The sequence below is a fragment of the Ursus americanus genome, chromosome 11 (genome assembly GCF_024610735.1).
Source record: "Ursus americanus isolate L20-20 chromosome 11, mUrsAme1.1.p, whole genome shotgun sequence".
In the NCBI taxonomy this organism is placed as follows: Eukaryota; Metazoa; Chordata; class Mammalia; order Carnivora; family Ursidae; genus Ursus; species Ursus americanus.
In genome coordinates this window covers 7314117-7330773 of record NC_142137.1, presented here as the reverse complement: position 1 = coordinate 7330773, position 16657 = coordinate 7314117, and the positions used below count along the sequence as shown (strand labels likewise).

The following is a 16657-nucleotide window of genomic DNA, read 5'->3' as shown; positions in this document are numbered from 1 at the left end:
TCTGCCATAATTACTTTTAGCAAACAGTACCTGGAATATAAAAAAATTAACTCAATGTTGGCAAACTTTCTCCTGACATGTAGGAGAACAATTACAGAAATGTCTAGGAGTCAATTTTCTTGAGCTAATGAGCAAAAGAAAAGCCCCAATACAATGGTATTTTCACTTAACAGTGCCTCATCACTACACTCACCAGAAATAAATCTACTTGCTACTGCACTATTTAGGGCAGTTTTGCCAAATGTCTATCTTTAAGAGCTAGGTCAACTTCCAAGAAAACTGTACAGAAACATTCAGTTGTTAACAAAAATTTAATATTAAAATTATTCAGAGTTAAGTTATTGTTAATTTAGGAAAAAAACATGTATTAATTACCCATAAGAACAACTTTTATTTTAATAAATAACAGTGGGCTTACCAAAGGGAAGGGATTTTAATGTGTCAAGTTTTATGCATATTGGTAATAAACCTTAAGGAGGTGAAACCAACTATTCAATATAACCCATTAGGTCCTAAAAATAAAACTATAATGCTTTAATAAAACTTAAAAAAATACTTTCCAAAAGAAAATAATTCACTCCTTGACCATGCTTATTTATTCAGAGTACCAGCAATTTCAGTTAAGTGCTTCATTTTTCCTGCAAATCTGATGTTGCACAGGGAATATACACATTTTCATATTATTACAACATCATCAATATCTCAGGCTAATATTGTGAATGCAACTGGTTTATAACAAACACAAAGTCAAAAATCAATGCTACTATATATGGCAAACAGAAACAAAAGTAAATTCAAAAGATGATTTCTTTTGTTTCCCATACTGACTTTAGTTGGACTTCAAATGAAGGTAATAAACTCTCCTGAAATAACCTCTGTCTCTGCCATGAATCCACAGTATAAATATGGTGAATAAAGCTAAACTATAAGAGCTAACTATATACTGAATAACCAAAATAATCAATTATAACAACTAATACTGCTCTGGAAGACCAATCTAATGAAAAAGTATCATTAGATGTGGTGGGAAAATACAAATCTGTACAATCTAACATCTATAAACAGTAAAATCAAAACATCCAACTTCCTTATAGAAAGTGTTTCATCTATGTAATTATAAATGTTAAGACTCTTGCATTTTATAAACACAAGATGGGCTCACTTTGATGATACCAATTTTAAGATTTATAAAAATGTTTAAAAAAATCTTTCCACAAAAGTTTATACAGTTTAAAGCTATACACCAATCTATAAATCTCAGAAAATGGAAAAAAAAAAACTTTGTAAGATCACATGTATAAAACAAGAAATGAAATGTGATTTTATTTAAGGCAATACTGGGCTACTTCACAAATCACCACCTCAAATATTTACACTGCTCCACACTACTAGTTTCTATCACATTCACAAAGGATTTTTTTAATACCAAATGTTTAAAATCTTTGATGTAGTAAATTCTTTATTCACATTTCCATTATATTTCATGGAATCATAGTAACTATATCCAATTAGAAGCATTGGAAAAAACCTGTAGCTATAGGAAACTGCTAAAGAATCTGCTATAATTTCACATGAATACCATCCCCAAATCCTGGAGGATAAATTTACAAAGCAGAGCAAGGTGTTGATATAATGTGCCTACTTTGTGAAAAGTAATTTTGAGATCTTGTAAATAAATGTTTTATGTAAAAATCAATGAACTATGGCAGACTTTCTACTTTTAGTTCAAAAAATTCTTAATTTAAAACAATAAAAGAACAGTTTTAAAAACTTGATCACTTAGTTAAAAATTAAAATTCCAAATATAAATGTGTCATTTAATAGTTTAGACTTACACACTGCTGGTGGCAGCAAATGATTTACAATAATAAATATATACAAAAAAGGTATCTACAAAGATTACTGTTCTACATGAGCAGTGACCTGGTGAAACATATCAATCACACAGATAATTCAATTTAGTTCATGGAAAGGGCAACTGGCTAATAGAAATTTGAGGTGTAGCTCAACTATTTACAATAACTGAAGTTTTGATTCTGTTCCTCAAGTCCCATAGGGATAAAAAAAAAAAGTTTTACATGACAAATGTCATGTTTTTTTTTTCTTTTTCCTTTTTTTTTTTGGCCAGGTTAATTCATGTCAACAAAAATTAATGAAAAAGTTTCACAATTCTAGCATGCTTGATGGCTTCCTATTTAAAATAAAACCGTAAATAATGTATTTAAAGTACATTAGTGATCAGTACTGCCCTCTACCTGTGGCTTTACCCATACTAATTTCTTTCATAACAGACACATCTGCATCATTTGAATGTACTTCAAGTTTTGTCAGACTGACGGTAGGTTTCATTTCCTGAAGTTGTTTTAACACAAGTTCAGTGCAATCTTTAAGAGTCTTGTCTAAAACAATTTTTACATTATCACTGCACTGAAGCTGTGATGGATTGGCAAACTGTACAAAGGTTTCACTTTCTTTACAAGAACATACATGATTTCCACTAGTCACAGCAGTCTTATCAATATTTTTTCTTGAATTTGAATGGGATCCTTTCTTATTTCCACTATTTGGATGGTCTTTGTCAGAATTTTTCTTCTGCTTCACTGCAGACTCCTCAAGAAACTTCAGAAATGATACTTCGAATCCCATTGGTTTAAATGAGCTCCAGTCAAAAGAGGCAGGATGCTCCTCTGTAGTTTGAATTGCAACAGCAGTCTCTTCTTCTTTATGCGTACTACTTAACTCAACTGCCGATGCTGGTTCTGCTTTTTCAACTTTTCTCTTTTTATTTTGGGAGACATTTTTTTCTTTATTAACTCTCTTCAAATTACTTGTTTTTTGTTTTTCTGACTGGCAGGGATTATTTTCCTGAAAATCATTACTTACATTTGAAGAGGTATGAGCTTGGGTCTCCACACTTGCATTGTCTTCATTTATTAATTTTGTAATAAATAATTCTGTTAGCTCATCCATTTCGTCTTTTTCGTTTTTTTCACTTTCCCTCTGTAGAACTGTAGCTGTTCTGGAGTTATCGTTGCTCTCTGATACACATGAATCAGAATTTTTCACATCACTCTTACCACCTTCTTGTTCAGAAGTGTCCTTTAATTGTGAGTTGCAACACCGTTTGAAGACAATGAGAAGATTACGGTGTTGTGATGTAAATGCCTTTGATAATTTATGGCATTTATAATGTCTAATTATATTGCTTTCACTTGTAACAACTGATGTACACCCTTTTATCATACATGGATACTGGGTCACAAATCTGCTTGTACACTCAGATAAGGCATCATTTCTAGCCTTTATAGAATATACGTGCTTTCCACGTTTCAGAGAATAAGGCTTATTTTCTTCAATCTGCACAATTTTTGCAGTCTTGTTTTCTAAATTATTTTTTTTCTTTCGTTTCGTCTTAGGCATTTTGATTCCTTCCTTTCCAGATCTGTGTTTTGTCCCCCGATGCTTAGACTTTGTCTTTTCTTGGTTTGCTTTGCTTGATATATTTTCCTGACCAGGTGTTAATCTTCTTGGCCGAATCAAATGAGCTTTATGTTTGTCATTATGCTTATTAAAAATGTGTCGGAGGAGATTTGACCGAGTTGCATATATACGGTCACAGCCTTCACAGTCACACTTGTATATGCCATCTTCTTCAGTTTTACTTCCCCTTATCCCAATTCCATGATCTGCCTCAAGATGAACAACATAGTTCAAATATGTGGTAAATGAAGACTTACACTCTAACTGGTCACATGGAAATTTTCCAACATCCACAGAAGCAGTCATACTTTCAATTTCCTCAGGAGTCATTTCATGAAGTTTCATGTAGTGCTGTATCAGGCCAGTAATTGCTTGGAAAATTCGAGAACAGTCACTCACCTGACACCGAAATTCTTTCACAGTCTGTTTAGTTTCAATTTCTTCACTTTCCTTACCAGCTTCACCTTCTTCTTCAACTTCTGCAGAAAATGCAGGTAGATCTGACTTGTGTACAGCCTGGTAATGCAGAATTAAGTTTTGCTGTATAGTAAAAGCAGCAAAACAACCCTGGTGAACACATCGATAAGGTCTGTAGGGACTGTACCTTGTTGGAAACTCAAGGGAGGGAGAAACTGGCTTCTTGCGTTTTTTCTCTTCCTTTTCTTTTTTAAGTCTCCTAATTTTCCGTCCTTTGGTTTGTATGTTTGTGAGAGAATTTGTATTACATTGTTCTGAAGTAAGTGTGATCCCTTGCAAGGAACTTTCTATTTTTTCAGGACTTTTTTTTTCTACAAGTTGTTTTTCTGGGATCACTGCTACATTAATGAGGGCATTTTCCTTCATTGCTCCCAAGTCTAAAGCAGGCTGGAATTCCCTTTTATTTTCCTCTGTCATAGTTAGCTGTCTTTTTACTTGTGTAATTCGTGGGGCTGACAAATTTTCACTCTGAGATTTTCTTCCATAAGGCCTTTTTATTTTTAACTTTACCATTTCTTCTGTTGTAAAATGATGGACCAATTGGCAGTGTGCCCGGAGATTAGAATTTCTTGTAAATGTTTTTGTACAGGTAGGTACTACACATTTAAATGGAGCAAACTTCAACTGATTCTTCTTAATTTCAAGAATCATCTCTGGAGTGTACTGATGAATCTTACCATAGTGTTTAAATAAAGCATCCTTTGTCATAGCACTGTAATTACAGCCCTGGTTTTGACACACAAAAGGTTTATTAACTTTGTCACTAAACTGAATGTTGCTAATCATTTCAGAAACTGGCTGAACAACTGTGACATTTGGAATTGGTTTAACAGGAGTGGGAGTCAGTGTCACTGATGTATTTATTAGTACACATTGAGATGCTGGAGTGGACAGGTCATTTTCTAATTTTAATTTCTGCAAGCCTTCTAAAATTTCCTGTATTTGATCCTCCTTGTGTAATACTTCGGATGGAGGAATGTTACTTTTTGCTGGTATGACACCTATGAAGGAAGAAAACTGAGAAGAATCAGGTAACTTGTTATTTTGTACAGTGTTTACTGAAGGAAGCTGAATGTTGTAATTTATTTGAGCATTCTGTGATGTTTCACCAACACCGTGAGATCCACTTTTTACCTCAAGTATCTGAGAATTCATAGCACTTTTAATAATTTCAAGAGTCTTTTCAAAGTTTTGTATGACATTGTCTTCAGAAATCTGCAAATCAGAATTTATTGAAGTTGTGCATGAATTCAAAGCCATCATTTGGGAATCACCATTTTCAGTTTTTAATGTTAAAGGAGCTAACACTGTATGGGACTCTAGATTGGTTTTAAAGTTTTCTTTCACATCAGTAATAAATAACTGATTGTCAACATTATTTAATTTCTGTGTTAGGTTTTCCACCAAACCCTGAGGCTCACAATTTGGAATTACATTTGAATGGAGGTTACTAGTTGGTATCTCAATACTCTTTGCTATAAGTCCCATTGCCGTTAAGTCACTTGTTACCAAGTTTTGGGAAGCATTAGGTGCAATTAGGGGAGGAGCAACTTTCTTTCTTCTCTTTGAAGCACTGTTTCCCTTTTTATTTAAATGACTAGACCTCGTGTTCTGAGGACCACTTATAACTGAAACACGTGAACTGTTACTGGCAAAATTTTGTGATGGCCCATTAGAATTAGGGAATGAACTAGAACACAAACCATTTTCAACGGTCTTCAGTAGTAAGTCATTTGTTGGGAAAACAGGCAAACTGCTGCATTCCTCAATGGAGGAAGTTTTGGAGCTTGGTGTCCTATTCTGGTTTGTCAGCAGGGGGTTTGGGTGGCATACAGTTTGCAACAGGGGAGGCACAGGTGGATTTGGCATCACTGTTGCATTTACTTGTGCTGCATCTGAAACACAACCTGTTGGAACATGAGAAAGCATTTCGGCACCCTCAAATGTACTGGGAATGCCAGCAGTTTCCAAAGCCTGTTTAATAATTTCACTTCCTTCTTGACTAACACTGGTACTAAAGCCAGTCACACCAGTCCGAGGAAATGTATTTGGTAAAAATGCTGATGAGCGATTTTCAGCAGCAAGAAGTTGCAGGAACGATGGATCTTTAAAACATGCTTCTGGATTGAAGGCAGATTGTTGAGGCTGCTGCAAATTTACTGCATTTGTGGAGAGAATCATGCTGGCAAGAAGAGAAGGCTGTCCATTATTCTGTAGAAGTTCTTGAGCAATTTCTGCTCCATCCAGTGGTTTACAGTAAGATCGCTTAGACAAGTGTCCACCCAGAGATCTGGGATTAGTAAAAGCCCTGTAACACCTGCTACAGATAAATTTCCCATCTCTGATAATTGCGGGCCATTTAGCCCTTTTGTTGTGCTTGGGTTTTCTTTCCTTCCCATTTGGGCCCCGCCCACGGTCTTTTTTAACTTTTTCAGGTCCAGACTGTTGGGCACTGGTGCTATTAAAGTCATTTGCAACATTGACTTGTGAAGGAAAAACTGCATTTTCACCATTACCTCCCTTTAGAAAGGAGGAATTAGTGTTTCCTTCAATCTGTGAGGAAAAATGATTTGTATTATTTTCCAGTTGGGAAAAAACAGAATTAGCCCCACTATCTGCTGGTGAAGGGAAGAGAGACATTGAACTACTTTCTGCAGGGAGAGGAAGGAAAGGATCTGAGCCACTGTCAATATTCAAAGGCAAAACTGTTTTGGTTAGATCTTCCATTTGTGCTGGCAAGGTAGTAGCAGATAAATTTTCCATTTGGGAACATATAATACCACCACCTTGTTCATTTTTATCCTGAGAAGGTATATTTGGATTTATGACACTTTCCACTGAGGGCAACAGTGGAGTTGACACACTTGTTAAATGAGCTGGAAAAACGGAAGGCGAGACATGCTGCAACTGATTTGAACAAGTAGGATTCCCGTTGGCTTTGGTCTGTGGTGTAAAAAATGCATTGTTAGAGCTGCTCACCTGTGATGGCAAAAAATAAACAAACTTTCCATTATTTGGTGTATTTAAGTTGTTAGACTTCTGACCTTTTTTACTTTTGCGTTGCATTTTAAATGCAGCATACTGGTCAGGGTGTGCTGTCTTCATGTGTTTCCCAATACTCTGTGAAGAATTATAGGTTCGAGTACATCCCTCAACCTGGCAACTGAATTTCTGAACTGGCGCTTTTGGAGGCACTGATGGAGTTCCTAAAGAACTACTTGGGTTGGGCTGTGGTGGAACAAATGTGATACTTTCCAATGTCTTAAGAGGTAAATTATAAAGACTGGATGATGTTTTAACATTACCTCCACATTCAAACTTGGAAGCTGGTAAACTGTTTTGAAATCCTGCCTGATTTTGCACAGAAAAGGTCATCAGGTTATTCACTTGTCTTTCTAAGTTTTGTGGGGTAAGGTCACCTATTTTGAGGGTTTCTGAATTTACTAAAGAATTCTGAGTAATCTGGGCTTCATTAAAGCAATCCTGTTCTTTTCTTTCTTGAAAGCCTGGACGACACAAATCGTTACAAGTATTTTCAACTGGTGTATGTAAGTTTGTGACCAGTGATTCACCAGTGCCTTCCACAGTTGAGTTTTCTTGCTTTCCAAAGTTATCCTCGATCCCCTGATTGAGGGACACTTTAATGGACACAGCTACTTCACTGGCCTGAAGCAGAGGAGTAGTCACAGGGTTCTCCAAACCATGTGACAATGGTCCATCAGCTGGCCCGAGCTCTGATGCAGAAATCTGGTCTTGTTTGGCCACAGCTGATTCTGTTTTGCTTTTATCCCAAGCATCACTTCTATCTGCAGGTAAGGTGTTTTCAATGTTATTTTCTGAAGGAAGCACAGACCTCTCTTTCTCGATGCTCACTTCTGTGTTCGGATTCACTTTAGAAGGCTGAACACAATCTCCAGATGAAGTACGTTGGTCTTCAGGAGGCAGCACTTTCTCAGGAGTACTGTGATCGTCCAGGTGCTTTTCCAGCTCACTCTGAGAACGATAAACTTTACCACAACCTGTGAACTTACAAGTATAGGTATTATAATGCTGTGCTTCATGATCATACAGTAAATAAGCTTCTGAAAAAATTCTGCCGCATTTAGGAAACATACACTTTGCTCTAAAGACTTGATGTTCCTTTCGGTGTGTTAAGAGCTCTGCGTAACTATTAAAACCAGCCTTACATTTCATCTGTATACAGATATATGGTTTACTGCCACAGTGCATTTGTAGGTGATCATTAAGATGAGTAACACTTACAAAATGCCGTCTACAGTACTGGCAAATGACTTTTTTGCTTTGCATTTCAAGAAAGCGCTTGGCATCTTCATTATCCTTATGCCCCTTTACATGAGCAATTAAATTTTTAAAGTACTTAAAGCCCTTTTTACAAAAAGTTACAGGGCAATTAAATTCATTAACAGGTACTGGTTTCTGGACTGGGATCACTTCTGGTTCATAAGATTTATCTTTGTCATCATTCTCATCATCTGAACCATCATTGTCATTAAACACTATGAAGTCTGTTGAATAAAGACTATTCTTTTTTATAGGCCGCTGTTCCTGCTTGGTCACAGCATTAGTCTTCTGATTCTCATTGGTAGTTGTGATCTTAGGTGGCCTCCCCAATCTTCTTAATGGTTTCATAGCTGCTAGTCTCTCTTTACTAGACTGTTTAACATGCAATGTGACATGAGGGACAAAAGTTTCTTTAGAATTGAAGTTCTTTGCACATATAGGGCAACTGTAAATCCCATCTTTGTAATGTTTTTGAGCATGTCGTACTATTCTGTGACCAAGGAATTCTTTGTCACATAGCACACAATACTGCATGTAGGCTTGCCAATTCCTAAACCTAGCAGAAATAAATCCCCTCTCTCTTAATTGTTTTATCTCTCTCTTCTTCTGCTTTTCATCACAGATGTCTTTAAGAAGGCCAGAATTAGCACCAATTCCACCAGAAAGTCCATTCATAGAAGTTTCTTTAATCTCTTCCTGGTAGTCCACTACTTTCTCATAAACTTCACTGTCATTTAGTTCATCTATTGAAGACACAATAGATGCTTCCTCCCCCATTAATGCAAGACATTGCCGTTTTAACGTTTTCCAATCCCAGAATTCTGGATCAAAGGGCCACTGAGTTTTCAATACAAGTAAGAGCTCACAGCGTAGAGAATTTGGTATTGGAAGATTCTCTTCATCATATTTCTGGTCTGGCTGGTTATACAGCATTTCCACAGCATAGTATGCATCCACTGTAGGCTCAATAAGAAATTCACTCAGTTGACAAGCACGTTTAACTTCCAGATCATCAGGCAACAAGCATGAAATGGTCTTGCAAATAGATATTTTCACTTCAGTATTTTCTGTAGATTCCAAACGAAGGGCTTTTACACATAATTCTATACAGGTGGCAAGTCCAGCCCCTTCAGTCTGTGAAAAAGCAAATAGGAAATGTTAATTTAATCTATACTAACCAACACAGATTTGTGAATTTAGTAATTTTAAAACTGGCGTTTACTATTCTCAAATTTTGCAGCAGCATATGAAATGCTGCCTTTTCTAAAGCACTGTAGCTTAGCTGTGTGTGCATGCGCGCGCACGCGAAATGAACTGTAAAGAACTGCAGAGAAAGGATAAACACTGGGAACAAAGAGAAGACCTGGGTATAAAATCATCAAATACAGCTAGGCAAACTTGGAAGTTATTACCTTCTCTAACTGTTCACAGCCCACTTACAAAATACAGATCAAAACAGCATTTAAACTTGATAAAACTGCTGTGAGCATTAACGAGTATTATGTATCTAATGTATCTGATATAGTTTAGTATGTCTGGTTACATAGGAAGTGATCAATAAATGTCAACTTTATCACAAATCTTATTTCCTAAGTTTGTATTTACAATCCTTCTGAAATAAAAACTCTCTTAACCCAATTACATAACTCTCATGAGAAAGTCCCCGTATTTCCTAACTTACTAGTAATGAAAGGAGATTTTCACATTTAACAGAATAAAGTAATTTGATCCTTCATAGGGGGACTCTGAATGCCAAATCACATACCTTATTGTTGAACCACCTTAAAAATTAGAAGTACAAGAAGACACAATAAATATTTTTCCTTTTGAATTAGCATCTTGAACTATCATTATAAGATAGCAGTAATGAAGGTACGAGTCATTTGAAGATGTATGTAGTGAAGAGATAAAAATGGGTTTTAAAAGGACTGAGAGAACATAAATACAAGAAATAAGCCAGCTATAAGATGTGGCCACATTCAAGGGAATGGAGTATGTGTTATACAGGATCACAGGCAGAAAAGAAGTAAGTAAAAAAAACCTGATAGGGTCTGTATTGTTACAAGCTAAGAAGGAAATAAAATATTTTACTACAACAGAAGCTTAGATTTGTAGGCCAATAGGAAAGTGAGGGGAGGATACTAAATTGGCTTGACTTTAGGAAAAGCAAGGGCACAAAGACCAAGAAGAAAATGGACAAGAATAGGTATGAGACCTATTTTTAAAAGTGACAGTGAGGAAAGGACAACAGGGAAAGAAGTGGGACCATACTTCTCTAGCTCTTACATCAAACCTGTATGGTTATTTTCTACTATTCTGAGATAAATCTGAGCCAGAAAACGTTTACAGTAAAACATCTGCACCTCTGTTACATGCCTTAGGGGCTACTACTAATAATGGATAATTAGGCCACTCCTCTGTCATAATAGGAAAAAAAAGGCATATGGTGAGGAAAGGTGCATATCAGAAGACATCTTGGAGAAATCAAAGGTCAAGTCGACCATAAAAATCATCTGAAGTGATAATGAAGACATATACCAGAAGGACTAGTAAATATGTACAGGACGAGAATTCTAGAAAAGGATGTATTTATTTAGAAAATTCAGGAAATGATGGAGAAAGAAATGACTTTAAGAAAGGATTCAGGAAGCAGGTTTTGTGGATGCCATCTGTGTTGAGGAAGATGACTGTAACTATTCCGTCACGTGACTGTAGATCCCTTTATAAACAACAAAAGCAGATTCAAAAATTCTACTTACTGCTTAGAAAATGCAACTTAAATTATTTCAGAGAGAAACTCAACAGTTCTATTCTAATACAGTCTGCTATCGGATTCAAGGGTGCATTTCGACTCATTAAGGGCAAATGGCTTTGAATAAATTTACTTTAAAAATATCTTAATGTTGTAATTAAATGTGAAATCTTAATGCCAATGAACAACAAAGTTTTTATTCTTGTGAGTTTTTCATCTTTGTGTGTGATTAAAAATTGTTTATAGGCAGTAACAAGTGTTTTTAAAGATGAGTTTGAATTAATAATTTCCCATAAAATATGTGATTAAACAATTAGCCTATAAAAATCTACTTAATTCATATCATTAGTTAATAAAAGTTACTGATAACACCAACTTAAGTCTGAGAGTGACAGGAACAGAAGAAAGTTAAGTGCTAAAAATTCAGAGGAGGAATAGAGACTCACCTCCACTGACAATGATCCATCATGAAGCAACCTTCTGAAAGATACAAGGTTTTATCTTTGGTACCCCCCACTTTTCTGTTCCTTTCCACTAATTGCCTAGTATTCTTGGCCCAAAGCTACCAGAGGCCTACAGACTGATTAGTTCCCCCATGTACACCCTATTCAGCCCTTCTCCATCCACACACAGCATCATGTCTTACCCTGCTTTAAAATTTTTAAATGGTTACCTCTGTATCTCAGAATTAAATATATTCTTTTTTTAAATTTTATTTATTTACTTATTTGAGAGAGAATGAAAGAGAGAGAGCACGAGAGGGGGGAGGGTAAGGAGGGAGAAGCACACTCCCCACCAAGCAGGGAGCCCAGGATTCAGTCCTTGGACTCCAGGATCGTGACCTGAGCCAAAGGCAGTTGCTTAACCAACTGAGCCACCCAGGCACCCAGAATTAAATATATTCTTAATGGGGGAATACAAAAGGGCCTTTACAATCTTTACCTATGCCTCATCTCGTCTAGACTCATCTTTTATCTTTTGCCCTACTCAAACAGCCTATATTCCAAGTAAACTGAAATAACTGTAATTCCTCAAATATGCCATTCTCTCATTTTGTCTTGATACCACTTGAGATATTCTGATTTAAGAAATACATATATATATTTTGGTTTTAATCCAGGGCTCCCAGCAAATAGCTCCTAAAACCTTTGTAATTTCCTAAGTGATAAGAGCTTTAAGGGCATCTTTTATTCCCAGCTCCTGAAATAGCTCTAGAGCCTTAAACTGTGAAACAGGTGCTGTTATAAGGCCCTTTTAACCACAAAGGAGTTTGTGTTAATGAGGCGATTTTTGGAAAGCCCCAAGATAACCACCGGATGGGGGCTGATAGGGGAACAAACCTGTGATTAGAGGATTGGAACTTTCAGCTCTTGCCCACACCCCCACCCCCAAGGAAGGGAGAAAAGCTGGGGTCTGAATCAATCCCCAATGGTGGCTGATGATTTATCAGTTATGCTTTTTTATGGGCTTTACTTCTGAACCCAAAGTGTCTCCAGAAAGGTACTATTCAACAGAACTGTCTGTGATGACAGAAGTGTTCTTTATGCTATTCAATATGTCACTAGCCACATGCAGCTACTGAGCACCTAAAATGTGGCTACTGGCTACCATAATGGACAGTGTGGCTCTTGTCCAAGTTCTTCCCTCTCCAACACAATCTCCTTATGAGTGGGGTGTAAGGTTGAGGGAAGAGAGCCACTTTTACCTAACCTTCTTGATTAAGTAAGAAACAAAATACAAACTGGTTAGAGTTACCAGGTGCTCAAGAGAAAGTCAAGATTTATACCCAATCTGTCTGGCTTCTAGTTTCAAGCTCCTTCCACTTTGCTGTACTGCACGTCAAGTTAGACAAAGCAGTGGCACAACCTATATTTTAAAATTGCACAGTAATTTTTTAAGAAACTTACTATTAAGTTCATTTTTAACTACAGTACTGTAATATATAAAATGAAAAATCAGAATGCATTAACAAGGTCGACAGACAAAAACTGGAAAGCAGATGAATTCACTCCTCCTGTTCTTTACTCCTGAAAGAGAAATTTTATTCTCCTGAAAAGAAATCATTTCAAGAGAAAAAGTGGAGATATTTATTGATCAACTACAGATTTTAAAAGTTACCTTTAAAGGGGGACAGGAGAGTATCTTTCAGTCTCTCCTTTCAAAAAAAAAAATTACAGATGAATTAAGAAAACCTTCTTGGGACTTCTGGGTGGCTCTGTCAGTTAGGAGTCCAACTCTCAATTTTGGCTCAGGTCATGATCTCAAGGTCCTGTGATGGAGATTTTCTCTCTCCCTCTCTGTCTGCCCTTCTCCCCTACTCGTGTGCTCTCTCTCTCACAAATAAATAAATAAATGAATCTTAAAAAAAAATACTTCTTTCATGCTGCATCCCCATTCTTAAGGATTTCTAAGCACTGTTTGGCACCCCATTCTATGCAATGGTAGCAACTCTGGAGAATGTCCTCTGTGTACATTTAAAATGGAAACCAACTGCATTACTGTAAGGGTTACTGTAAGGAAATAAATTCTGGGGTGCCTCAGTTGGTTAAGCATCTGCCTTCAGCTTGGTCATGATCCCAGGGTCCTAGGATCGAGCCCCCTGTGGGGTTCCTGGCTCAGTGAGTCGTCTGCTTCTCCCTCTCCCTCTCCCCACTGCTCGTGCTCGCTCACTCTGTCTCCGTCTCAAATGAATAAAAAAATCTTTAAAAAATTAATTCTGTAAAACGTGGATTCCAATTTAGATAATTAGAAATGCACATGCAACCTCTGCTTATCACTTTCCTCTTCAGTTGTATCTAATCTGTTTAATCTACTTATTAAGTGTTTTCATTTCAATGACTATGTTGTTTATTTCCAAAGGTTTTTTGACTTTAAAATCTGCTTGGTCATTTTGATAGTATCTTTCTTTCTCATGCTTTAATTCCTTATTTTATGTCTTTAAATGTATCTGTTTTATAGAATTTCCATAATTGTGTTACTTAAAGTGTTACTCAAGTAATTCTATTCCTTTTCTCTACTGAAATTCATTCATGCCTCTCTGTTTCATATGCTTTACAAATCTTTTTTTTTTTTTTTTTTTAAGATTTCATTTATTTATTTGAGAGAGAGAACAAGAGAGAGAGCACAAGCAGATGGAGGGCAGAGGGAGAGGGAGAAGCAGGCTCTCTCCCTGCGGAGCAGGGAACCTGACATGGGGCTTGATCCCAGGATTCTGGGATCATGACTGGAGCTGAAGGCAGCTGCTTAACAGACTGAGGCACTCAGGCGCCCCTGCTGTATAAATCTTGATGGTTAAATTTACTTACGTCTTTAAATATACAGTGTCTATCCTTGTATATTTAATCCTATTGTTATTTTTCTCTGCCAAAACTCCCTCATGACAAACTGTTTCATGTTCCATAATTCTTGATCATGAACTCATCTTAAGATGAGGGGCTTTACCTGAGAATCCTGCACTGAGTATATGTCCCTCTAAAGAAGTTCTGCATTCTGCCAGGTATTACCAGCCCAGTACTTCCCTCTTACCTTCTTTTTCTTTTTTTTTTTTTTTTAAGATTTTATTTATTTATTAGACAGAGATAGAGACAGCCAGCAAGAGAGGGAACACAAGCAGGGGGAGTGGGAGAAGAAGCAGGCTCATAGCGGAGGAGCCTGACGTGGGGCTCGATCCCATAACGACGGGATCACGCCCTGAGCCGAAGGCAGACGCTTAACCGCTGTGCCACCCAGGCGCCCCCCCTCTTACCTTCTTAAACGTTACTTACTCGGCATGGGGATTTCTGGACTATCTAAATAGGGTAAATTTAGACCCCAAATTTGTGTGAAGGTAGACCTATGGTTACAACTTCTTAAGGGAAACATTTTTCCTTCTCTGACCCACAGCCCAGTAGCATATGCACAAGCTTCCCTATCACCTATCTCTATTAAAAAGTAGTATTTTTCTAGTCTACTTTTTCAATGACATTATAGGACTTCACAGGTGGGGCAGGGGGACAGAGAGCTCAGCTCCAACTCCCCAACTTGAGAGGGCCCAAGATCTCATCTCTTATCCCCATAAAGCTATATCCCACCCAATGTGCAAACAGGTAGTAACATATCCCAATACCTATCAGGCCAGGAGAAACCAAGCAGCAGCTTAAGCTTTCTGCTCCAGTTTTAAGTTCCTCTTCATTTTGAGCCTATGGATTTCCCCTAACATTCTTGCAATCTTAGATGCTATACATCAAAAGAAATGTTTATTTCGTCAAGTATTTTGGGGCATTTTATAGAAGGAGGATCTTTAGATAATGTAATCGCCAGACTGCCAGCATAGGAAGCTATCTCTATGTTTCTTCATACTTTCTAAATTTCTACAAAGCCAAATTCTCAAAATAGCATAACACCCAGGAGTAAAAATTGTAGAATGATAAAATACTAGCATATGTGTATTACTTTTCTTTAGGTCAAGAGCAACTCCCTGGCTCTCATTTGTATTTTTAAGTTTTTCTGTATCAAATGTCTATTATAAGACTAATAAGAAAAGCAAGGTTCAAAACTCTAAACGAAATAACAAAAGTCAGTGGAAGAGGTGCCAAAATAATTTTTTATTGAAGATAATTAATATATTTTAAATTAAGAAAAAATAGCTTGATTATTCTTACCTCTGAATTAATAACTTTAATCAGGAAGAAAATGTGATATACCGTCTTGGTTAACAGAGACAGCTGCCGACATCTCTCTAGGTACACTTGTATAGATGGTTCTACTCTTTGCTGTAATTTACTCCAAAAGAGAGTGAGTTCCCTAAAAAAAAAGCATAAAAAATAAGTTGGGAGCAATAATATAATAACCAGGGACTATGTTGGTCCAGTCATTACATTTGAAATTAAAACTGGTTTCAGATTCCAATTCTACATGTGGAAATTAAGTTTAAACAAGATAAAAATATAAATTTATCTCAACTTTTTAGAGACTAAATGAAATCAGGATATGATTTATCGTTTTTTAAATATTTTTTAATGTCAGAGAGAAGCACTACCTGTTACTAGTAAAGCACGTCCCATTTAAACAAGTTATACAAATGGCAACCGAGCCACATTTGAACTTTATGTAATAAAGTACAAAATGTCTGTGTGTGTATATAAATGCATATATAGATCAATGGTGTATTTTTAAAAAGCATTTAATTTTATCTTCTACCTGAAACTGAAAATTGACCAATTTAATTGATCAATTAAATTTAAAATTTATTACTAGATAAATGTTAACAATCAATGATGACACAGAACTCAAAAGAAAGTAATTTCTGTCAAACTGGTGAAATGATAAAAGAAATTTTGAAAAATGAACTTTGAAATTTATTTCAAATGCAATTAGGATGTATTTTTCACAGAAAATAATCCTACTGAAATGATGAATTTTCCTCCCTTTTACCTATCGTCCTATTTCTCTTTGTCCTCCATGGTTAATTTTCACAAACATCTTCTTCCTTGCTTCAACTTTTTCCACAAAGTATTCTCAATACAGGCCTTTCCTATTATTATTTCCTCAGTTTGCACTCCTAGCTCTGCCCTTTCACCACCCACTTGAGTAACTTGCTCATTTACTGGATTTTAACCTATATATTAAGGACTTCAAAATCTGTCTCTCCAGTCTTGACCACTTTCA

The 16657-nt window shown here is 36.4% G+C and overlaps 1 protein-coding gene across 5 annotated transcripts in view; it reads right to left on the bottom strand.

Annotated features, from left to right (window-relative positions):
• Nucleotides 1–292: 292 nt before the first annotated feature.
• Nucleotides 293–16657, bottom strand: part of ZNF292 (zinc finger protein 292) — a 90632-nt gene continuing 74267 nt past the window's right edge. For all 5 annotated transcript variants that reach the window (XM_045771976.2, XM_087865304.1, XM_087865305.1 and 2 more), the window contains 2 exons: nt 15652–15793; nt 293–9393 (listed from right to left, as the gene is read on the bottom strand). In XM_045771976.2, the coding sequence (XP_045627932.2) occupies nt 2239–9393; nt 15652–15793 (7297 nt within the window). In that variant the 3' untranslated portion in view covers nt 293–2238. The remainder of the gene's footprint in view (nt 9394–15651; nt 15794–16657) is intronic.